We start from the raw sequence: 26,909 nt of genomic DNA on the forward strand, positions 1-26,909 counted from the left end.
CCCAACTACGGTCCTCCCGACCTCCGTCACCCACCGACTATGGTCTTTCCGAACACTGTCATCCAACTACGATCCTTCCGATCTACATCGCTCGTCGACTACGGTCCTTTTGACCACCATCGCTTGAGTACGGTCTTTTCAACCTCCGTCGGCGGTCTAAGGTCCTTCAAACCATCATCATGCAATAACGGTCCTTCTGATTTACACTGCCGGCCAACTACAATCCTGCCAACTAAATGAATATGTCAATACTGATTCTTCCAATTCCAACCATGTAATGCACTCTATATGATGTACAATTGCTACATCAAACCAAGGTCTTCCCTCAAGGAAGGGCCACATTTGTAATCAATTGCAAACACTAGTGGATTCATTCAAACTGATCTGGGCCCCATGGTTCTCTTATTTTCAAGGGATTCCACGTGAAAAATATTATGTCTCTTATGAATGCTATAATCATAATCTCTTATCTATTTGTGTGTTGGATCTTCATAGAAAGCTAATACGTTAAACTATATCATTATCTACAGCTACGAATATTTCAGGACACAACATGATCAATTAAGGCAAACTCACACACATCACATATACAAGACTCAAATCTGATGCCTCTTAATTAGTAGTCCAAACTCTCAACCAACAGAACAAAATAAACTGCGTTCTTTTTCATCGTTCCAACTAAAAAAAAAAAAAGTTTCCCTTCAGTGGCTGAATTTCTGCCAACGTGCAGTTTAATATTTAATAGACAGCAAGAAATTAAAAAAATTTAAAATAAAACTTTATATATGTATTTTAAGATAATTATCTGTTAATGAATCGTTTTCAACGATTTACTTATTAAGATTACCCCTTTAATTCTTTTATAATAAGTAAGAGCCAAGAGGTTTAATAAAAAATTCAGGAGGCAAGGTTAGGTTGAAAAAGGTCAATAGTACCATCTCATGAGCTTAATTGATAATTAAGACGGGCCAAGCTTATATATTACTATACTTATTAAATACAGCTATACTTGTTAAAAAAAAAAAAGAGATCTGGAATCTCAAATTAATATTTTGTTGGTTTTAACTTAAATCTTGCCTGAATTATTTTGTCAAACAGCTCTACAGAATTTAATTATATTTAATATTTATATTGTAAACAATTTTCAGGATATTATTTTAATAGGATTTACTAAATTCAAATTTACTTGATGTACTAAATCCTATTCAAATTAAATCCTATTTCTTGTCAAACAACCCCTTAGACAGGATAATAAACAACCCCAATCCCTTCCCGTTCATAAAGTTTGATTCTTCCAGATAGAGATCAAGGCTTCGTTTGGGGCGGCTTTCTTACTGCTTCTTAAAGCAGCTTTCTAGTATAAATTTTTTAATTTTTGCACTAAAAATTTGCTTTATGAAGCAGTAAGAAAGCCGTCCCAAACGAAGCCCAAGGTTGTAACATCACCCCAATGATAATTAGGAAGAAGCAATTTTTTTTTTAAATAATGATGAGTGTTAAATTCCTTGTAAGGTATATGATTTGTGTCGATAATCTTAAAGAAACAACTTAGAAGAAACCCACACCATTAACGACATCATAAATCCCTTGAGCTTCAGCTTGCTCAGCCCATGGAAAAATTATTACATATGGAGTCCGCGTCGCCGGTATATATATAGGAGATAGACCCGCATAAGTAAAGGATCAAATATTTGACGAGGAAAGTTGTACAGAAGGTACCCTATGTCCTCTCACTTCTACAAGTTGGGAATTCAGATCCTTGCTTGAATGAGAGAGTTGTTTTCTAAATTTAAAAATAGGGAATGCAAACCTAACATTGAATTAGAAAGCTATAAAGCTTATAATTATCACATGACTTGCGCAAAATATGGAACTTTAAATAGCAAAAGTGACTAGTTAAATATACAATGATGTTTTGTATAGCTTATGCTTATTATATGAATCTCCATTTATTTCTTATACTATGCTTGTGTATTTTATTGAGCTCTAACTCATTATTTGTGGCTGTACTGCAAAAAAAAAAATGGAAGGAGCCAGTGAAGCACTAGACAAGAAGGTTGACTATACTTTTTGTGTATATACGTTAAGGATGTACATAGAGGTTAAAGGAGAAGCTGTATAGACAAACTTTTGAATACATAAATGTTGTCATATTATTGAACTTTAGTAAGTTTTGTATGTCTTTGTGTGTTTTGAATATGCTTTCAATTATGAAATATTGATGTTAATTAATATTTAAAAAAAAATGATGTGTTAGGATAGTTTGGATAGGCTATTCCCTGAACCTAATTTTGATATAAGTAGTTCCGAATGAATTTTAGTAAGATAGATTTTCCTTTTATGTTATATTCCATACAAATTATACGGGATCAAAATGAGGTATGACAAACTACCTTCGGACTAGGACTACAAACGAACCTAGCCGAGTCGAGTATGTGCGTGTTCATGTTTGAGTTCGTTTATTATCAACTTATTCAATTTTGGTTTGAGTTTGATTCTAGCTTTTTTGTTTGTGTTTAAGTTCGATTCATTTAAATTAATGAGTGTTCATGTTTGGTTCATGTTTGATTAATTTCATGCTTATGGAGCTTTAAATAAACGAGCTTTATCGAGCTATAAACAAGCTCTACTTCAAGATGTACATTAACTTAACAAATGAGTCCGATCAAAAAATTCTAACAAACAATTACATCGAGTCTGTTTATGAACATATCTAGCAAAGTTTTTCAAACTATCAAACAAGCTCGTTCACGAACATATCAAATGTGCCCATTCATGAACACATCTAATTAGTATTTTAAGCTACCAAATGAACTTGGTCTCGAACAAATGATCTATGATTCATCTTATACTTGTTCAGAGAGCGGGTTGTTAACAATTTTAGGCGAATTCGGGAAGTAAAAATAAATTACTAAAAGATTTTAGACGAAAATTATAAAAATAAATTATTAAAATTTTAAATTTAACAATATATGTTTTTTGAAACTCCAATATATTTTTAATCGAGTTCTAATCAAACTTCTTAACGAGCTTGTTCACAAGTGTTAAACGATACTGTTCATGAACATAAATGAATCTAACGCCAAGTTATTCAAGATCGTTTATTTAGCTATCGAATATTTATAAAAAAATGTTTAAACTTATTCATTTACCTTATTAAACGAACATAAATGAGTTCTTATTTAACTAAACCATGAATAGCTTATGAAAAGCCCGATTCATTTGCAGTCGAACTTATACACCAAATAATTTCAACATTTGATGGTAGTAATTTAGCAGGCTTTTATTTCTCTCCATTGGAAATTGTGACTCACACGAAAAATTATTCTATGCAGACTTCGGACATCGTCTGAAGTTTAACCAAAACACGCCAAATCACTTTTTGCTCGGTACCCATACTCAGTATCACTGTGTATCGGATGAAGTGACACGTTTTAATTGATCTCCGGACTATCCCATGCGGGATTGAGGCCTGTACTTTTTTGTCTTTGTGCCTTCATAACGAAGCTAATGACACCGCTTGGGTGCAACACCCAGCACAACGTTGGAAGGTATGGAATCGCCTTCGCTTCCTCCCTTTCACCTCCTTTATTGGTTTTCTAGTTGTGGGCTCTCATTGCTGTATTTCCACTGCATTGATTTCTTTGTCTTTTGCCTTCTCTCCTTTCCGTTGCTCTCTGTTCTTCTGGCCTATTTTGCCTCCTGCCATAGGAGAAAACTAGAAAGAAATAAAAAAGTCGAATATCCCCTCAGAGGAAAGGAAACAAAGCGGAGAGATAGAGAGAGCAACTGAAAGCTTTCATTTGCAGTAGAAATGGGTTGAGGGAGTGGCGGAGAGCAGCTGGGATCTTTTGCACAGCTGCTTGTCGGTGCCTTCTTCCTTTTTTCTTTTTTCAAGGTATGATATCCTATCACTTTCATACAACCCCACTTTCAAAATGGAGATTTTTTTTTTTGTCGAGGCTGAATGGTGCTCTGCTCTGTCGGCTGTGTTTTAGAGAAGATCTAGTTTTATGGTTGAGAGTTTTTTTTCCGCTCTTTCCTGCCATTCTATAATTGTTATTAATGTTTGCAAAATTTAGATTGACCCTCAGCTGGTTAGCTGAGATTATGTTCCTAGTAGTGGATCTTTAGTTCATGTTCTATTTGCTGCGAGGCTACAGCTGATTTACTTATTATTTTTTGTTGTAGAATTTTTGGATTTTGGTTACTTAGCTTCTGGTTTTCATCTGCTAGTGAAGTTGCTATGCAACGTGCTTGCAATATTTCTTTGGTAAGTCCTGATTCCTTTTTCTCTGGAGACCTTCTATTGGATTTCTTACTTCTTTTGCAATGTTTGATTTCCGCGTTTACATTGAATTGCATTGAGGAATAGCAATTTCATGCTACTGAGCTTTTGTTTACTTAGGAATATTATGATATTCCCTCACAAAATCATTCAAGTGTATGAGATAGCACCATTGTTGTCTTCTAATCTTGTGGAGACACTGAAAGATCAAAATTTATTGGCCAATGCAGAAGAAATAATTTTCATCTTTGCTTGTTATTTCTTTCTTCTTTTGATTTTAATTTATTTATCTATCGATTCTATTTTTTGCTACTTTGAGAATCTTATCTCGACAAATCATCTACTTTTGTATGTTTGTTTTTGTCCAGGTGATTTAACTTGTACTGAACAACGTTGGATTACTTTATTTTCATTGTTTATAGGTCATTGTAAATTAAGGTAGAATTTCTCGCAACTTCCATCTATAATTTTCTCTATTGCTGTTTTTGTTTCAACTAATATTTCTTATTTTCTTTTTGCAGATGTTATATAATACTAATCAGTAGAAGTGGAAAGCTTGTTGTTCCTCCTATCTGCTTCTAGTTTCATTTGCTGCTTCTTGCTAAAATCAGCCAGCTATATTTTATTCTGTTTCAACAGTCTAGTTTATTTGTGAAACTGTTGATGGCTGAAACCATGGAGTCTGCTACTTGTTCTGAATCCAATCGCTCATATTCATGGTGGTGGGACAGTCATACTACTCCAAAGAATTCTAAATGGCTTCATGAGAACCTAACAAGTAATTTATAATACTATTTTTTCTCCATTCATGCCATATTATACAGTATCTTTCATTAAATTTCCTCAAACAAAAATAAGGAGATATTAGTCTCATACTATAAATTAGTTCTCTGGTAAACACTGTGAACACTTGCTTAATGAACTATCGACATTTTTCATCGATAAAGATGTCCTCTAAGCTCATTTAAACAAATGGCATACAAACTTTCTTAGATGTATTTTCTGTTCAAGTTTTATTTTCCAGCCACCATGATTTGAGCATGCAATTTTGTTAGAATTGGGTAAAGCCTGCCCAAGAACCTATATTTTCATTCTTTAGTAATGTCTAATCTTCAACATTTTGCTTAATGCATGTTTGTTCAAATTCTTTTTGTATTTTGGTTATTTAAGTTCTACTTATATGCTTTACACTTTGGAAATTAGAATAAAGGAATGGAGAAGATCCATTCCTGGCCAGGAAATGGAAGAGAACGTAATGTTGTTCTTTAGAGAGATTAGATAATTTCATTACCTGATTTCGTTGAATATCAGGCCTTTCCTCTTTGTGAATATCTTTAGGATTTCCATTGATTAATTCATATGTTGTGGATCATCATAATCATCATCATCATTACTTAGTTACTGTGTAATGATCTTTATTTGTTTCACTAAAAACTTAAATTTAACAGATATGGACGACAAAATCAAGTCAATGATAAAGCTTATAGAAGAAGATGCCGATTCCTTTGCTAGAAGAGCAGAAATGTATTATAAGAAACGCCCCGAGCTCATGAAATTGGTGGAAGAATTTTACCGAGCTTATCGTGCATTAGCGGAAAGATATGATCATGTTACCGGGGCACTTCGCCAAGCTCATCGGACAATATCTGTTGCATTTCCTAATCAAATTCAACTAATATTACCAGATGAACCTCCCTCTGGATTGCCCGATTCTGTTGAAGAAGAGAAGGAAACGTTTTCTATGCAATCTTATTCTTTTGGGAATGCTGAATCTTCTGATGAAATTGATCCATTTATGAGCAAAGAAGAATGGAAACATTTGAATTGCCTGCTTACTGATGAGGAAGCCCATAAAAAGCTTACTGAGGGATTGTTAGTGACAGGTTTGAACTTTAAAGAAGATGCAGAAAAAAACTCTGAAATAAAAAAGCTACAAGAAGAAGTTGCCAATCTGTCAATAGAGAACGTGAGTCTCAAGAACGAGATGATTTCAGAATCCATGCGTGCAGATAAATCTGAAACCGAGTCACAAGGTTTTAAAGATGCTGTCTCCAAATTAAAATCTCAGTTGGAGGCTGCTTTTCTTCAATACAAGGTTTCCCAGGAAAGGATGTCTTACCTTGAGACTGAAATTTCTCGACGGAGAGATGAAGCTCATCATCTTAATGATGAGATGAGCATAAAAGTAACAAAACTTAATATTGCAGAGGATCGATGTCTTGATCTTGAAAAAGAAAATAGCTCTTTAAGATTGGAGGTGAGTAAGTTCAATGAGGCTGTGTCAAAGCAAATGGAGGAGGTTTCAGATTTGTTTAAGGAGAATCAGAATCTCCATAACACAGTCAAATTGGAGTCTTTGCGTGCAGAAAAAGCAGAAGCTGAGTCATGTAGATTGAGAGATTCTGTTTTAAAATTAAATTCTGAGTTGGGAACTTCACTTCTTCAATACAAGGTTTCCCAGGAGAGGATATCTGATCTGGAAGCTGAAATCTGTCGCACTAGAAACCAGTTTCAGGATTTTAATGTTGAGATGTCTAAAAGATCCTTTAAACTCAACACGGCTGAAGAGCAATATATTGTTCTTCAGGAAGAAAACAAATCTTTGCAATCTACTGTTGATAGACTTGAAATGATAGTGGCAAAACAAGTGGAAGAAGTCACCTCAAGAGAGGATGAATTTTGCAAACTGAAGCAATTCATTGAAGACGAACATCAGAGATTTAAATATGCTGGAATCCAGGAAAGATTGTCTTTACAGACGGAGCTAAATAAACTCAGAGAAAGAATTACCGGGCATGAGGAAGTGATTGCTGCGAGGGAAAAGGAGTTGGATCAGCTCAAGCAATCCTTGGGGGATGAACAGCAACGGCGCATGATTGCTGAAATAGCTAATCAGTCACTGAAGAGAATGTGTTCTCAATCTGAGGAAAAAATAAGGCTTTTGGGCTTCGAGATTGGAAGCGGATCTGAACTTCTGACAAGAATGGAACTGAATAAAACTAGATTGGAAGAGGAAATTAAGAGACTACATGATGAAAACAATGATTTGAATGAGAAAAGCTTCTCTTCTATCTCAAAGATCGTTGCCCTACAAGATCAGATACATTCTCTAAGGAGGTCAAAGCTAAAAATTGCAGATGAACTAAGATTCCATCTGGATGAAAATAAAAGTCTTCAGCAGGAGCTTTCTTTTCTCAAAATTGAGAGCAATAATTTAGAGGAAAGGCATCATGAACTAATGGAGCAAATAGTCGAAGTCAACTTCAATGTGGTTTCTCTTCAGGCATTGGTTCAGGAATTGGTTGAGGGAAAAACAGAACTGAAAGATGCATGCAAGAAACATGAGGGTGAAAAACCCTTTAATTTGGAGGATTTGAGACCTATGGAGAGCCTATCAGTAAAGAAATATCTTCTTTTGGAGCATTCTTTGTCTGATGTAACTGCTGGGTTGGAATGGTTGAGAGAGAAGATCAAGGGATTACAGGAGTGCTGTAAATCTCTACATGGAAATGTTTTAAGCCATGCATCTGACAACAATGTGATGGTATCTCATGCTGAGGCTGTTATAAAAAATATCAAGAAGCTTTCAGATAAAAGTACACTTTTTGAAAACTCATTGTCCGAAAATATTTTTGAGTTTGAAGGCTTGAGGGAGAAGGTAATAGCCTTGGAAGAGTCCTTCAAGTCTCTATATGACCAGAATTGCTATCTTATTGCTGAAAATAATAACCTTGTTGCTCAGGTAAATCTTTCCTACCTTGCTAAAATAGTTGAGGTAGAGCCCTAAAGGCTGCTAAGCTTGAATGACTGCATGCTTATTTATAGACTATCTTTTATCAAGATAGTCTTTAGACCACTAAATAGTAGCAGCTGTTGAATCTAGAATTATCCATGAATCACATCAAACTATATTGTGAACACTAAGTGAAAAGAAAATAGAAAAACAAAGAGAGAGAAAAAGGATTATAGAAATTGCATAAAGTGACCCTCATCTCCTATTTATAAATTTGGGTTGGGTCTTGAGCGTTACATAATTGACTACATACATGACTATACAAATAATAAAAGAAAAATATAATTGTTGTGCAGCCTAATCATAATGTTTGACTTGATAAGATTGTTTTAACTCTTAAGAAGTCAATGGCTTGACATGTATTGAAGGTCGAATAGCTGAATATCAAATCAGTAGCTTTCCATGAGGTTGCTCACCTAAGTAATCATAAGGGTCGACTTTATAGGTTGTGATTACTTCGGTGGATTGCTAAGTCATATTTACTTGATTGGGACAAGTTCTTAAATTATAGTCGCCTTATTGAGTCAAGTTTTCTTGTAAACAAGCAAGTCTCTTTTATGTTGAAACCGAGTGATCCGAGTTAGCTTGGCTTGAATTGAGGAACTTGGCTTGAAACCAATTTTTTGGATATTTGAATGTACATTTAGTTCCTTGATTCTCTTATATTTTTTAATGTTTACTATGCAAGGAATAACATTAATCTATTTCAATGCTTTATGGTGCCGAATGTTGGCCATTAAAAGAGAAGCATTATACTAAGTTAAGTGTTGCAGAGATGGGGATGCTTAGGTGGATGAGTGGCTTGACCCTTAGAGATAGGATATGAAATGAGCATATACGTGAAAAGGTTGGAGTAGCTCCAGTGGAAGATAAGATTAGAGAGAGTCGCCTTAGATGTTAAGAAAGGTAGAGGTAGACCTAAAAAGACTTCGTTAGAAAATATTAGAAATGATCTTTCTTTATTAGATTTAAATAAGAATTTGACTTTTAACCGGACACAATGGCGAAAAGGGATTCATGTAGCCGACCCCATGTAGTGGGACAAAGGCTTGATGATGTTGTTGTTGTTGTTGTATGCAAGGAATAACATAATATAAAAAAACCTTCATTTATTAATCATAAAGCTTTCATAAATATTTATTTTAATGTTAGATATTTGTCAATCAAATTGATTTTGACTTATGATATTATTCTTTTGTTCATGTTAGGAAATACTTAGCCTATACATTGAGGATTAACAATTCCAGTTTTACTACTTTAACTTCTTATTTCTCTTGAGCTTTGCAACTCTTTATTCCTCTTAAGTATGGAAGTTACTGTTTGCAAACTTAGTGGGAAAGAGCAAATCAATTGGATTATTTTTTTGAGAAAATTTAGATGTAGACTTTATGATTTTAATTTTGAGTTCGAACACATCATTATGAATAATATATCACATCGAGAGGTGAAAATAATATTCTCTAATCGTTTTAGATTATAGAATTATAAAATTCGTCACAACTATGAGAGTTAAATTCAAGGAGCTGCATATCACCCTGAAGGGTCAAAATATTGTTCGATTGTGTATTTAGCTACGACAATCGTGTTGTATTTCATTAATTTCTTAATTAAAGCTGTAATTGATATATCGCCAAAAATCATTTTGATCGAGGACGGATCTCGAGGTAATCAATATGGGTTGTCCAATGGAGCACTCCGAATTTGCCTTCCATAATTCAAGTTTACCTTCAACTCCCTCTTTAGTCTTATCAACGAGAAGAATATCGTCAGCAAAAAGCATACACTACGAACATCCTCTTGCAAATCTCTAGTAAGAAAATTCATGACTAAAGCAAAACGATATGGGCTCAAGGCTAATCCTTGATGTAATTCAACTAAAATTGGAAAATACTTGGTCAAACCATCTTGTATTTGAACACAAGTAACAGCTCCAGCATACATGTCCCTAATGACTTGATTATAAGCATTATTAATTCATTTCTTTTTTAGTACTCTCTATAGCATTTCTCTTGGAACTTTATCATATGCTTTCTCTAAATCAATAAATATCATATGATGATATTCCTTTTTCTCTCTATACTTCTCCATCTAACTTCTCAATTAATGTACCATCGCCCATTGACTACGATCCCTTCGTCCTTCATCGCCCATTGACTACAGTCCCTCTAACCACTGTTGTTTGCCGAATATGATCCCTTTGACTTCTGTCACCCATCGACTACGGTCCCTCGACCACCATATCACCGTCGCAGGCTGACTATAGTCCCTTTTATCTTGTCGCTTACCTATTATGATTCCTCCGGCCATCGTCGCCCGTCGATTATTATCCCTCTAATCACCATCAGTTGTCGACTTTAATCCCTTCGACCTTCGTCACCTTCCGACTATAGTCTCTCGAACTTCCATCACTCGCTGACTACGATCCCCTCCAACCGCTATCGCCCTCCTGCTACGGTTCCTCCGACCTCCTTTACCCGGTGGCTACGGTACCTTCGACCACTGTCGCTCATCGACTACAGTTCCTCCGGTCGCCGTTGCTTGTTGACTACAGTCCCTCAAACCATCATCGTCCGCTGACTATAGTCTCTCTAACTGTCATTCCATGATCTATATTAGAAGAATTACATCGATCTTTCATTTTAATCATTTAACTAGAGTTTATCAATGATCAGTGGAAAAAAACATGATTGTTTTTTTTTATTTTGTACAGAGTCTCATATTATAGGATCCTTATCATTTCCTAAAATATATAAAACTACATAATGAGTACATAACCCAACAAATTACTAAAATCTTACAACTAAAATCAATGCTAGATAAAAAGAGAATAATATGTTATAAATCATATAAAGAAATAGATGAATCAATTTCTATCTTGATTATTTGTATCAATTTGTTATATAGTTCATCACATCTCAATTCATTGCATAATCAATCACAATATCAATAACAATCAATAATATTAATGCTAGTAATAATATTAGTGTTATGACCAATAATGTTATATAGTATTAATGTCAGTAAACAATATTAGTGTTAGTAATAATATCAGTATAATATTTGTAGCAGTGTCAGTATAAGTATTCAGATGTTCAATGAGTGTATCTTAAAGGTATTTTGCTTTTGCACTTATCACTGCCAATCAGTCGTCCCTTATAACTCCTAATCAATGTACTCCTTATAACTCTCTTTGAATCACATGAATCAGTCGTTCCGACTCCTTATAATTTTCAATCAATCTCTAGCTCCTTATAACTTCCAATCAGTGAATCACGTGGATCAGTAGGGTATCACATGGAGTTATCATATCATGTATTTAATATCATTCAGTATTTTATTTAAAATGCAATAAAATTATATCAAATCATTCAGAATGATCAAATTATAATATATTTAAAATTACATGGTGAAAGTTTATGAAATTAAGAGATAATATATTTTTTGACAGATTTAAGAGAGAAATCCATATAAATCAAAGTTAGTGAAAACAAAAGTAGGAATATTGTTACTTGCAATGAATGAATATAATAAACTCTATGATAGAAATGATTAACAAATATGATCCAATGATTTTTCTCTCTCCTCTCTCTTCTTTCCCTTTTTTAATCTTCTTGGCCAAACAACCAATTGAAAGAGTCGGTTAAGCAAGACAGGGATATTTATAACTATATGTATATAATGTTCATGGCCTGGTGCTGCATCGCTCACCAGATCAGTGCCAAAAAGCTCAAATTCAAAGTTTTCGTATTTTTCAAGAAAAATTATTTCACATATTTGAGTTATTACACCAACCACCATCGCTCGTCGACTACGGTTCCTCCAACCATCATCCCCCATCTACTATGGTTCTTCCAACCACCGTCACCCACCAACTACAGTCCCTCTGATCTCCATTGCCTAAATATAATTCTGCCAACCAAATGAGCTGACCAATATTCTCTTGAGAATTGCTCTTTTATCATTGGATTCTTTCAATCCCAACTATGTAATGTTCTCTATATGATACATTGAGTTAATGCCTCCCCCCTACGAAAGGGCATCATTTGTAATCAACTATAAACATTAGCATAATCATTTTAACTAGGCCATACCTCATGGTTTCCCCCTTTTGATATGTTTCAACATAAAAACTTTAGTGTCTTTTATGAATGCTACATCCCTATCTTTTTATTTACATGTGTTGGATCTTGGTTCAAAGCTAAGATGCTAAGCTACTTATCTCTCTATCGCCTCCAATGTTTCACGACGCAATATTAATAATAAATGATATATTTTTCCAAGGAAAGATAATGTCATTTATTATTAACCATTTGAATATGATGATAATTATCATTTTGATTTTAATTTCTCAAAAAATAATTTTCCCCCATCCTATTTAGGAGCTAAATGAGATGTGATTTAATTTGTCTTTGGTTTTAAATCTCCTACAAAGGCAAGCCTTCGACAAAAACAACAACATCAAACTTTTATCCTACTACGTGGGGTTGACTACATGAATCCTTTTTCTCCATTGTGTCCGGTTAAGAGTTAAATTCTCATTTAGATCTAATAAAGAAAGGTCATTTCTAATATTTTATAACCAAGTTTTTTTTAGGTATATCTCTTCCTTTCTTAATATAGGTTAAATTTAATACATCTACTCTCCTAATCAGGTCATCAGAAGGTCACCGTTTTATGTGACCAAACCATCTAAGACGACTCTCTCTAATCTTATCTGCCATTTAAGCTACTCTAACCTTTTCACGTATATACTCATTTCGTATCCTATCTCTAAGAGTAAAGTCACTCATCCACCTGAGCATCCTCATCTCTGCAATACTTAAATATTATGCTTATCTTTTAATGGCCAACATTTTACACCATAAAGCATTGTAAGTCTAACCACAATCCTATATAATTTTCCCTTAAGTTTGAGTGGTACTTTTCTATCACAAAACAAGCCCAATGCATTCCTCCACTTCATCCATCCAATTTGAATTATAATAATAATATCCCCATCTATTTCATCATCACTCTGAACTATAGACTCAAGATATCTAAAATGTGTACTCTTATTAATGACTTTATCGCTCAAAGTCACAAACCCCCATTAGATTTATTACTATTAAAATTACGCTCAATGTATTTGGTTTTAGAACTACTCAAACGAAAACCTTTAGATTCTAAATTTGACTTCCATAATTAAAGCTTACCTTCAACTCCCTCTTTAGTCTTATCAACGAGAAGAATATTGTCAGCAAAAAGCATACACTACGAACATCCTCTTGCAAATCTCTAGTAAGAACATTCATGACTAAAGCAAAACGGTATGGGCTCAAGGCTGATCCTTGATGTAATTCAACTAAAATTGGAAAATACATGGTCAAACCATCTTGTATTTGAACACAAGTAACAACTCCAGCATACATGTCCCTAATGACTTGATTATAAGCATTATTAATTCCTTTCTTTTTTTAGTACTCTCTATAGCATTTCTCTTGGAACTTTATCATATGCTTTCTCTAAATCAATAAATATCATATGATGATCTTTCTTTTTCTCTCTATACTTCTCCATCTAACTTCTCAATTAATGTATGGCTTCCATAATGAACCTACCCAACATGAATCCAAATTGATTTTGAGAAACATGAGTTTCATGCCGCAACCTATGCTCTATAACTCTCTTCTATACTTTTAAAGTATGACACATTAACTTAATTCCTCTATAATTCGCATAATCTTGTGCATCACCTTTATTCTTAAAAATAAGATTCAACACACTCATTCTCCACACATCTCACATCTTTTTAGTCTTCAAAATAATATTAAAAAGTTTAATAAGTTAAGAAATTCTTTCATCTCCTAAGCATTTTCAAAACACTATTTGAATATCATCAAGTCCAACAGCTTTCCTACACTTCATTTTCTTTAAAGCCCTCTAACTTCAATTTTAGTAGTATGCCGATAAAAACAAAAATCTCTATTTTCATTTAGAGTGTTAAGGTCATTAAAGTTAATCGTGTTTTCACAATCTTCATTAAAAAACTTTACAAAATATCTCATCCACCTTTGTTGAATATTCTCTTCTAAAAAGTATTTTTTAATCTTCATCCTTAATGCACTTCACTTGAACTAAATTCTTGTTACTCCTTTCTCTTGTTTGGCTAGCTTATACATATATCCTTCGCCTTCTTTTGTATCTAATTTATTATATAAATCATTAAAAGCTAAAGTTTTTGCATTGCAGAATGTTTTCTTAGACTCCTTACAGGCAACTTAATATATTTATCAATTTTTAGAATTTTTACATCTGAATCAATTTTTATAATAGAACTTCTTAATTTTGATCTTTTCTAGATTATTTTGATTCACCATCAACTATTTTTATTATTAGAATTTTTTTTCTTTTGGTACTCCAAACACATCTTTTGCAACATTCTTAATATTACAAGCAACTATTTCTTACATAACATTAACTTCCTCATGCATCGAAAAAATCTTAAGATCATAAATCTTACTCTTAAAGATATTTTTGTTAGAGTTCTTTAAATACCACTAGCTAATCCTAGAACAACAATATACTATATTTTTCATACTCTACCTTTTCATCTTAAAGTCTAAAACTATTAAGTAGTGTTGGGTACATAGACTTTCACTCGAAATAACTTTACAGTTTTTGCAATATAAACAATTTATTTTTCATACAAGAAAATAATCAATCTGAATTTTACTATATCCATTCTTATAAGTGATGAGATGCTCATATCTTTTCTTAAATAATATATTAGCAATAATAAAATCATAAGTTAGAGCAAAATCTAATATAGTCTTATCACCTTTATTAATCGCTCCAAATCTATAACCACCATAAATGCTTTTAAAATCCTCTACCTCTCTAATAACATGCCCATTTAAATCCCCCCCTATAAAAACTCTTTTTTTAAGAGGTATCTTTTGTATTAATTCTTCTAAGTCATTATAAAATTTTAATTTTGGCACATATCCAAACCTACTTAAGGAATATAAGCACTTATAATATTAATAATCTTATCATCAATATATATTTTTTAAAACTATAATTCTATCTCCAATTTTATCAATTTTTACGACATTATCTTTCAAACTCTTATCTATAATCACACATATACTGTTTCTAGTATGACTCCTACCAAAATATCAAAGTTTAAACCCTAAACTATCAATCTCCTTAATATTCTTTCTCATCCGTTTAGTTTCCTAAATTCATGGAATATTTATCTTTCTATGAATCACAATATTAATTAATTTCATTAATTTGCATTTAAGGGAACCTACATTCTACGATCCTAACCTAATTTTAGTTTCATGGACTAGCTTCTTTGCTCACATCAGTCCATGATGTGAGAACCCTTTCCTATTTAACACTACATCCGGGTGCCGATGCAGCTACCCTTGCACACTTCTCATTGTATTCAGACCATACGGTGCATCACTTTCAAGGAATATCCTAACATTAACACAATGCATTAAAGGATTCATGTCATGATTATTCAACAAGTTTTACGCTGTCTGTCGACTTTCTAATGTAACCCTCCACTTTTCTCATCAGAACTTGGGACCTGACAATGACACTGAATAACCAAATTAGAAATATAACTTCTTAACCATTGATATAAAATTTATAGAAATATTATCATTAGTTTCCTAACATTTCAAACTTTTGATCTTAGTTCCTTCCTTTTTTTCTCCAATGAAAACTTGTTTTTTGATATATAAGATTAGAGAGAGTCGTCTTAGATGGTTTGGTCACATATAACGTTGGCCTTTTGACGACCCAGTTAAGAGAGTAGATGTATTAGATTTGGCCTATGTTAAGAAAGGTAGAAGTAGACCAAAAAAGACTTAGAAAATATTAAAAATGACATTTTTTTATTAGATTAAAATGAGAATTTGACTCTCTATTGGATATAATGGAGAAAATAGTTCATGTAGTCAACCTCACGTAGCGGAATAAAGGTTTGATATTGTTGTTGTTGTTGAAAAGTTGTCTTTTGATAGCCCAAAACATTTGAGGGGTCACTTCAAACCATAACAACAACAAGCCTTTATCCACTATGTGGGGTTGGTTGCATGAATCCTTTTTCTATATTTTGTCTTATTAAGAATCAAATTCTCATTTAAATCTAATGAAAATGTCATTTTTAATACTACCTAATGAAGTATTTTTAGGTCTACCTCTATCTTTCTTAACAAATGCTTATTCTAATACATCTACTCTTCTAACAGGTTAATACAGAATTATGATGTTTTATATGACCAAATCATCTAAAATGGCTTTCTAATCTTATTTTCCATTGGATTTACCCTTAACATTTTTTTGTATATACTCATTTCGTATTATGTCTCTTAGTGTAAAGCTATTTATCCACTTGAGCATCCCTATCTTTGCAACACTTAATTTTATACTTATCTTTCAATGTCCAACATTATGCACCATAAAACATTGTAGGTCTTGCCATTAGTTTGAACAATAGATCCAATATATCTAAAATGTGCAGTCTTTTTAATGACTTGATCACTCAATTCATAATCCCAGTATATTTATTATTACTAAAATTACACTTAATGTATTTGATTTTAGATCCACTCAAATGAAAATTTTTAGACTGTATTTTTTATCACTTCCTTTTTAATCTTAGCAACAAGAAGAATATCATCAGCAAAAAGTATACTCTAAGGGAGATCCTCTTACAAATGTCTAGTAAGAGCGTCCACAATTAAAGTAAAAAAGATTTGGGCTTAAAGCTGATCCTTGATGTAATCCAATTGAAATAGAATAATACTTGTTCAAATCACCTTATGTTTGAAAACATAAGTAACAACTCATATAAACATATTCTTAATGACTTGAATTTAAGTATTATTAACTAATATATGCTCTAGAACTCTCTAGAGCACTTATCAAAAATTTATTATATGTTTTCTATAAATTAATAAATGTCATATGAAGATCCTCCTTACTATCTCTATACTTCTCCATCAAACCACTCTACAAGTGCATAGCTTCCATAGTAAATATACCCATCATGAATCCAAACTTATTTTGGGAAATATTAGTATCTTGTCATAGTCTATGCTCAATTGCTCTCCCCCATGATTTTAATGTACGACATATTTACTTAATTCCTTCTTACTTTCATGTATCACTTTTATTCTTAAAAATAGGATCCGACACACTCATCTGACATCCTTTTAGTCATCAAAATAGTGTTAAAAAATAGTAAGCTAAGAAATTCTTTAATCACCTAAGCATTTCCACACTTATATTGGAATATTATTAGGTCATATTATTTTTTTCATACTTCATTTTCTTTAAAGCCTCTCAAACTTTGATTTTACTAATATAACAATGAAAATAAAAATCTCTATTTTTCATTTAGGATGCTAAGGTTAGTAAAATTGATAGTATTCTCATAGCCTTCATTGAAAAATTTATCGAAATATCTAATACACTTGTATTAAATATCCTCATCAAAGAAAAACAATTTTTTTTATTTTCATCCTTGATGTACTTCACTTGAAATAAATATTTATTTCTCTTATCTCTTTGTTTGGTTAACTTAAATATATATCTTTCATTATTCTTAGTATCTAATCTATCTTAATAATGACTAAAAGTTAAGTTCTTCACATTATATATTGTTGTCTTAGAATTTTCAAAATTTTAAGTTTTTATATTTAAGCCAATTTTTATAATAAAATTTCTTATTTCGATTTTTTTTAATATAATTTGATTCCACATCAATTTTCTTTATTATGAAGAGCTTTTACTTTTAATTTTTCAAGTGCATACTTTGCAATAGTCTTAATACCACTAATTACTTTTTTTTGCATAATATTATCTTTCTTATGAACAACTAAAATCATAAGATTTAAAATTCTACTCTAAATTATTAGTATTTTTAAAATATCTAATTAATCCTAGGACAATATTTTACTTCATCTTTAATTTTTCACATTTTTATCTTAAATTTCAAAACTAATAAGTGATGTTTGTAATAAATTTTCACTTGAAATAACTGTAATTTTTGCAATTCACATGATTTATTTTTCTTATAAAAAATAATTAATCTAAGTTTTACTTTGTCCATTCCTATAAGTGATAATATGTGATAGGAAATGCTTGCAGAAATCTAGGAAAAATCTTGGCTGAAATTTGATTTCAACAATTTCAGAAATCAACGACAAGAAAATCAGAAATAAAACACGCAAGAATATTTTTTTATTAAAAGTTTTATGAAAGAAAAGACAAGATATAAGTGGATCTTCAATTGGAGAGGAACTAGGCTCTCCCAAATCTATTGTTGTTGGCTAGAGCCCAAACATCCGAAGAACAATTTAATTTCAGCAACCAACGCATATCCCTAACCCTAGGAAAATCACATATTTAAAGCAAACAATAAACAAAAAATACCCAAATAGCCCTCTCCCAATTCCCTCCTATTTCCTTAATTATTTTCCTCCCAAATCAACCCCCAAATCTTCCCTCTTCAATTATGAAATATTTTCTAATTAATCCCCTTTAAATTAGCCCCCAAGGATGCTTTCTTCAATTAGGAAATATTTTTTAATTAATTCCTTTTGATTAAGAACATTCCTAAATAACTCCCTCTTGGTTAGAAAATTTCCTATTCCCTTCCAATCAAATTGGCCAGTCCATCAATACTTCCCTTCCAAAGTGTCATCTATTCCTCATGGTGGAACGAAGGAAACTGCTACTGAAGCACTCGACTAATAGGACTGGACTGAAAACTGGACTGACACTAGGTCGAATGATCCTTGCCTCTAGCATCTCCCTAATCAATCTCTTGATCTCTTCCTTTTGGATTTGGGGATAACAATACAGATGAACACTGATAGGTGAGACTACTTCCAAGGCCAATAAGTTTGCCCAAAAAAAAGAAGAAGAAAAAAGGTGAGACTACTTCCAAGGCCAATAAGTTTGCCCAAAAAAAAGAAGAAGAAAAAAGGTGAGACTACTTCCTTCAAGATGATAGCACTCTCATGTTCCCGCGGAGGAAGCAACACCTGAACTGGCTGGAATACCTCTCGATACTGTTGTAGGATTGGTTGAACTATATTTGGTGCTTCTATCTTCTCTTCATCATCTTGACATTCCAAACTCTGCAGCTCCACCAAAAATCTCATTCATTCATCGTTTCTCCCTTTGGAAGTGTCTCCAAAATCACCTCTATGTCATTTATTAATATAACCGATAATGTTGAGCTGGCAGGAGCCAGATTCTTCATAGGTGAGGTCATTGAATTCTTGTTCACTTGAGATTGAGAAACTACATAGGCTTTATTATATTATCCGATATAAGCATGATTTATTAAATAAAACTTTACATCAGATTCAGTTACTCTAGCAAATTTGTTTATGCTTTGTTGATAGTTCTGCTTAACATGATGTCGTTGATGCTTATAATGCATTTGACCTGAAGATCCAAAAACTTCATTATCATTCCCTATAGGTTGGAAATCTTTTTCTCCATTGTTGATATTTTGTCCTAAAATGCCAATTTGAGTTGGCCAATTTTTCCTTTAAGACGTTCTTTCAGGGCATCAACTTTCCTTGCAGTCATAGGTCAAAAAAAAAGTGCTCTAATACAAATTTGATAGGAAATACTTACATAAATTTAGGAAAAACTTTGGCTGAAATATGATTTCATCAATTTAAAAAAAAATCAACGACAAGAAAATCAGGAATAAAACATACAAAAACATTTTTTTATTGAAAGTTTTATGAAAGAAAAGACAAGATACAAGTGGATCTTCAATTGAAGAGCAAGATCCGGCTCTCCCAAATCTCTAGCCGCTGGCTAGAGCCCAAACATCCTAAGAACAATTTAATTTCAGCAACCAACGCTTGCCCCTAACCCTAGGAAAATTACATATTTAAAGCAAACAATAAACAACAAATACCTAAATAACCCTCCCCCAATTCCCTCATATTTTCTTAATTATTTTCCTCCCAAATCTGCACCCAAATATGGCCTCCTACACATAAGCAGCAGTGTACCACCTCAACGTCAAGCCCGTTTTTGGCACGCAAGTAGCATGTTGGCGTCGAGCCCATCTCCAACACACGAGCTTCACCTAGCATTAAAACTATCCCAACACACGCTCAAGGTTTCTTTGTTGTTGCTTTGGTTTCGCGTGCTTTGCCTGCTTCATATGAAGTAGAGTTTTGAACGAGTAGCTCAAAGAAAGCTTCTTCGCCTCCTTCGTCAATGACATTCCTATCAAATCGAAGGCACAAAAGAACTCGCAGCGAAGGCAATTATCTTTCTTTCCATTTGCATGCTTTATTTTCTCAATTTTAGTTTCTTCTCGACAAATAATTGAAGTTGATTCCTCAATATCTGGGTCATATGTATCATTAGTGCTTAGAGTAAAGGTCAAGGCTTTAGCTCCAAAGAGTCTCGTTGTTCTCACAACATAATCAGATGATTCTTCTGCCATCTCCAATCTGTAGATTGTTCTCAAAATTCTCTCTAACATACACTATATCATTATGGTTATCCTCTCATCAAATTTAGCACGCTGTTTGGCATTTACAAACTCTTGGTTTTCCATATTTACATATTTTTCTTTGCCTCTTTCTTATTATTCTATTTCAATTAATGCTCTTATTCTAGTTAATGACATGCTCTGTGCTCACAATATTATGAAAATTAGATGGGGGCATTGAACCAGAAAAAGGAGATGTTCAATGTTTAATAGTTCGATTGGGGTTGACCCAAATAACGTAATAAATATTTATATCATTTAAATAAAAATAAATATTATAATAAGAATGTAATAATTATACAATAATATGATTTTATGATTAAAAAATAAATTTAGTTTACATAAAAATTAATAAAAAATATATATTGTTACATTTAATAATTTATTTTTACTAATCTTGTCTAAAATCATTTAATAATTTCTTTTTACTTGTCGCATCTGCCTAAAATCGCAAACAACCCGCTCTCTGAACAAATACAAAATGAATCAAAGATCCTTTGTTCGTCAACGAGCTCATTTGGTAACTCGAAAACACTAATTAGACATGTTCATGAACGAGTTCATTTGATAGCTTAAGAATACTCAGTAGATATGTTTGTAGACGAGCATGTTTGATAGTTTAAAAAATTTTGCTAGATATGTTCACGACAATGCTCGATGTAATTGTTTGTTAGAAGGCTCGATAAGGCTCGTTTGTTAAGTTAATGCACATCTAGAAGTAGAGGTCATTTATAGCTCGATAAGGTTCGTTTGTTTAAAGCTCGATAAGCACGAAATGAATCGAACATGAACACCCATTAATTTAAATGAACCAAGTTTGAACACAAACAAAAAAGTTTGAATCAAACTTGAACCGAACTTGAACAAACTGATAATAAGCGATCTTAAACATGAACACACACATATTTGACTCGGCTCAGTTTGTTGCAGCTCTATTTATTTTGTCTTATTTATATAGATTTTTTAATTTGCATATGGTAAAAGCTCATATTGAGTGGTGGGATCATGTGAGTTTTTTTGGTAGTTGGTTGGAAAATAATTATTATATAAATTTAATGCTCATTATAAATTTAAATATGTTAAATTTATACTAAATTTATTAAATTAATCTATTTATGTTAAATTTATACTAAATTTATTAAATTAATCTATTTAATTATTTAAATCATATAACATTGAACTGGTTGGTTTCTAAGGAATCAGTACCTGTTCACCGGTCAAACTGACGGTTCTGACCGATTCATGCCGATTCGATGTTGGACCGATTTTTACTTAAAAATCGAATCGACCATATGACCAATTCACGATTTAACTTGTCGGTCTGGATTGGTTTTCAAAACCATGCATGCTCATTGCAACTTTTATGATTTTGAATCCATAATTGTCTATGAATCACACCCAACTATATTGAGAATACTGAGTGAAAAGGGAATAGAGAAATAGAGAGAAAAAATAATTCTAGAATGAGAAGCTTTGAGGCTTTGTAAAGTATGCTTAATTATTGAAAATTATGTAAATTGAACTCACCTCACTCTCTATTTATAGATTTGGGTTAGGGCTTGAGTAATACATAATTCAATAATCATGCAACCTAATTATAATGTTCAACTTGATGAAGGCACTTGTCAAGCTTCTAAATAGCCAAATATTCGATTAATAACTTTTCAAGTGGCCGCCCACCTAAAGTAATCGCAAGGGTTGACTTTATAGGCTATACTTGCTATGGCCGATAGATAGGCCATATTTGTTTGATTGGGGTGAGTTCTTAGATCGTATTTGCCTGCTTGAGACAAGTTCTCTTGTAGACTGGCAAGTCTCTTTGAACTGATGTCGAGTAATACAAATTAGCTTGGGTTGAACGGGGTTCGACTTAGCTTGAGCCCTATTTTCTTCATATTTGTATGTGCACTGGTGGCTATTTTTGTCTCATTTGCTCTTTTTAAATAATTCTAAATCAAGCTGTTTCTTGTATTTGTGACAGGTGGAAAAGAACGAAGAACATCTGGAGAGCTTGGAGAATCGTTTTTCAACCTTTGAAGGCAAACATGTGAATGTGGATAATGAGAAGGATCTGACACTTTATCAGGTGGAGGAATTGAAGGGTCTGTTGAAGTTAGCAAAAGAAGATCATGAAAACCGTTTCCTTTTCTTCAAGAACCAAACTAGCGCTTTGAATAATCAGATTCACATATTGAAAGAAAAAAATCAGCTTATAAATGAGGAGCTCGAGTATGGGCTGCATAAAACAGTGAACGGTGATTTTGATTGCTTTATAACGCAGCAAATTTTGTATGACATATACGAAAAAAATCTTACTCTTTCAGATGAATGTCAGAAACACATAGATAAATTAAGGTGTGTGGAGAAACTTACTTCGGAACTCAGACAGGATCAGTCAACACAAGAGAAAAAACTAGGTTCACTAGTGGAGCATAATAGGGAGCTTTTTGAGTGGGTTCATGTGATGGTAAGGGCATTCGATGCAAAAGAGGACAGTGAGGCTTCTAATGCTGGTTATAAGAATATGGTGCAGTTTATTTCCCATAAAATGAACGCTTCAGTTACAGAATCCAATGAAGAATCCCATCACGTTCATCTTGAGAAATCCCCTTTTACTGTTCTTTTAGAGGAGCTTGGCCTGAGTTTTGTAGAATTGAGAGCGCATAAAAATGTTCTTGAGAAAGAATCTGAAAAGAAAAATGAAGAAATTTCTGTTCTCCACAACAAGTGTTGTGAACTCATGGAGGTAAATGAGCAACTGAGGAAGGATTTGAATACTAGCAATCAACAAAAAGAAGATCTAAAAGCTGAATTGGAGAAAACTCATCAAAAGTTATCAGAGATGCCGAGCAATTTTCATGGCGAAATCCCCAAGTTGTTTGCAGAAAGTGAGTGTGTATCAAGTAAATCTTTTGAGTTAAGGGAGCAGACCGATTCACAGGAAGAGGAGCATGAAGCCATCTTTGAAGAATTTATGATCCATGAGAACCTCTTTTGTAATTTCGGAAGTTCTGATGCTGAGAAATCTTCATTACTTGATCAGTTAATTGATGATGTGTACAATCTTCATGGGATCACAAATGACCTTGGTCAGGATATCAGAGTAATAAATGAAAATTTGAGAGCTCTACAAAATGAGAATATGCATCTTAGGGACTTAGCTGTTAATTTTGAGACCAGAAATTCTATATTGCTAGAGGATGATATCCACAGAATGAGTGAAGTTTTTGGGAAACTGAACCCACAGAGTGACGCTAGGAAGAATCTGTTAGAGCAGACAATCATGGAGTGGTCGGATACACATCCGAGGATCCAAAACATGCAACTCAATAACAAAAATTTGTGTATTAATTTAGAAGGTCTTATAGAGGAGCTGGACAAGGCTAATGTTGCACGGGAAGAGTTGGAGGAAAAAAATCTACTTTTATCTAAAGAAAATGTCTGCATAGTTGATGAGAAGGAATTCCTTCGCCAATCTAATGAGAAACTTGTTGGAGAGATCTCCAGATTGCGTACAGAAACTGAAGCACTAAGAAGGAGAGAAAAGAACTTGACTTCTGAACTCCTGAGAGCAAAAGATGTAAGTAGGTGCATTGAAGAAGAATCTGCAGCATATTTACTTGATATTAATGTTGCATCAATCAATGAATTGGTATTTAAACAGAAGTTTGTTGAGCTGATGGTCAAAATTAAGAGCCTTGAGGCCAGTGAATATGTGCAACCTAAGATAGCATTAGGGGAAATTTCTCCCAGTAATGTTGAAAGGGATGATTTAGTGAAAAAAGTTAATGACCTTGAAAAAGAAAATATTGGACTGAAGGCAGAGTTGACTGCTTATCTTCCTCATCTCGTATCTTTGGATAATGATATTGCCTCTTTGGAAGAGGACAGTCTTTCACTGGCAAATGATCACATCCTCAGCAGTAAGAGAAAACAGGTAAATTTTCTTCATGGATGCTTCAAATTTATGATTATTAGTAAATTGTATAAAAATTGAATCTCCAAGAAGCATTTTTCAAAACAACACTGTATTTATTGACACAGCGCACAAGAGCATCATATTTTGTATGACTCTAAAAGCATATATAATGAAACTTTTTTTTTTTTATTTTACTGAAATGAACTAATGACACTCAAGTGAAATCTTTTGTCAGGGTAATAATTTATTGGCAACACTTCAGCGGAAGAGATTTAGCCAAGTAAGAGGTAAAGATCATATTTCCAAAGCCTCAGCAGGAATCGTGGAGCTGAAGAAAATGCATGCAAAGGTTAAGCAACTTCAGATGGCAGTAACAGATACTACGAGGATTCTCGCACAAGAAGAAATTGTCACTGATACTAACTTTGTAAGTGAAACAAGAAAATCCAAAGCGAGAAGATCAAAGGGAAGCAGAAGCGCACGTGAAAAGGAAACAGAAAAGAAGAAAGATGTTATCTTGGATACAAGAAAGAGTACTGCAGCTGACAAAGGTGTTAGACTGATAAAAATTGACCAGGAAGTATCCAAAGTGAAGCATAAACAGATGACAAAAGACATAGAACTTGATCATATTTTAAGCAGCTTTAGAAGTGAAGATGATCCCAATTCTGAGACTGATCAGCAAGCATTTGAAATGTTGGATCCTGCAACCGATAATGTTGAAGAACATCAAAAGATTGACATAATGGAGGGAGAAAGAAGTGAAAATCCTTCTTCTGAACTAGTTCTGGAGAAAGAGTTTAGTGTTGACAAGCTACAGATGCCGATAAACGATACCAGATCCCATCAGGAATGGAGTAGAAGGGTAACTGAAACTCTTTCTTCTGATGCTCTGAGATTATCTATCCTACAGGAAAATTTAGAGGAGCTGAAAAAGAAAATCGAAGTTTCTGAAATGAGCAGTCAATCTCCAAGTTCTGCATCAAACAGCATTACTGAACAGTTAAAAATTTCCAAAGGAGTTATCAAGCAGTTGATTGATATCAACTTCAAACTTACTAAAATGGCTGGCGACTTCTCTGTATCTTTGGATGACAATGAAGGAAGAAGACAAATCTCAGAGCGTGTTCAAATAGCTTCAGAAAAGATTGATGTGGTTGAGCTGGAACTCGAGAGCACACAGTTCCTCTTGTCAAAACTCCTGGAAGAACAAGAAAGCAAGGCACTCAAAGCCTTGCAGAGGAAATCAAGATTCCCCTTGAAGAGCTTCATATATTGGAAAAGAAATGATTCAAGGCAAAAGAAGCGACGTTTTTGTGCTTGCATGAGGCTCAATACCAAGGGTGACTAACTACCTACCTACTTTTTTAAGCTTAATTTGCTAGTGGAAGTCCTTTGTATGTATGATTAATCAACATGAAGAACATAAGGGTTTATATCATATTGATGTTCTTCTAGTAATTGATTTCATGTAATGGAGTTTTCTCCATTACATGATCATGTTCATTCTGATCCATCTTACTTATTAAGACAAATTGTGTAATGGACTGTAAATTTGGTGGATGGTTAGGCCTTTGTGATTGACCAGTGGTGAAATGATTGTGTAATTATATGAATGCATCATGTTTTGTATTTGTTGTAGAGATGTTTGTATTGATTATGCTTTTGACAGCCATTTAAATCATCATCCACCCACATCCACTCCCCATGTCGGGTGTCTTTTTCCTTATTTACTGTGGATCATGACATCTCAAAGAATATATAGCCAGGTCAGGCAGACTTGGTTCGACCAGTTCAGGTTCATTAAAATCTTATGTAGATCGCTGGTACGCCATTTAGAGCATCTATGTGCATTGATAAAATGCACATTTGACTATAACAATGTAATATTTTGAAATCATTTGATTTTTGAATTAGTTCACCAGGTTGTTTACTATTATACTTTAAGTGTTTGATTTAAGCTCATTTGAACTTGGATCATATTAGTTTTGATATCGTTGAGTTTGTCTCATTGAGACACTTTGTAGGGCTTTAAGTTCGTTGAAGGGGCTGGATCGTCCTCTGTCATTTTCACTCATTCAAATACCCTAAATAGTCAGGAACGAACAGGCTTTTCGGTTTTTTCCTTCTCTAGAAACGGTAAATGTTGAGGGCTGCGAGATCATCTTTGGCTGAAGCAAGGGAGCTCTTGTTCTCTCAGCAAGCAGTGTGTGATTCTCTTCCTTACCGATCGTAAAGTGAGAAAAGAGACAAAGCTCCTACAGGAGTCGAGTGCCCTCTACTGGAACGGAGAGAGGAGCTGCTACGACCTTCTCTTCCTTCCCCATCTTGATTTTAAAAGGAAATTGTTTGATAGCTAATTAAACAAAAACAAAAT

General features: G+C 33.4%; 1 protein-coding gene across 1 annotated transcript; it reads left to right on the plus strand.

Moving 5' to 3' along the window:
- Positions 1-3,615: 3,615 nt before the first annotated feature.
- On the plus strand, positions 3,616-26,198 carry LOC110102462 (protein NETWORKED 1D). Its single transcript, XM_020830810.2, has 7 exons — positions 3,616-3,898; positions 4,192-4,273; positions 4,657-4,726; positions 4,810-5,066; positions 5,737-8,030; positions 22,595-24,550; positions 24,768-26,198. The coding sequence occupies exons 4-7, from the start codon at positions 4,952-4,954 to the stop codon at positions 25,881-25,883; spliced, it is 5,481 nt and encodes a 1,826-aa protein (XP_020686469.1). The 5' UTR covers positions 3,616-3,898; positions 4,192-4,273; positions 4,657-4,726; positions 4,810-4,951; the 3' UTR covers positions 25,884-26,198.
- The last annotated feature ends 711 nt before the right edge of the window (positions 26,199-26,909 follow it).

Source organism: Dendrobium catenatum, unplaced genomic scaffold (assembly GCF_001605985.2).
Source record: "Dendrobium catenatum unplaced genomic scaffold, ASM160598v2 fragScaff_scaffold_716, whole genome shotgun sequence".
Taxonomy (NCBI): domain Eukaryota; kingdom Viridiplantae; phylum Streptophyta; class Magnoliopsida; order Asparagales; family Orchidaceae; genus Dendrobium; species Dendrobium catenatum.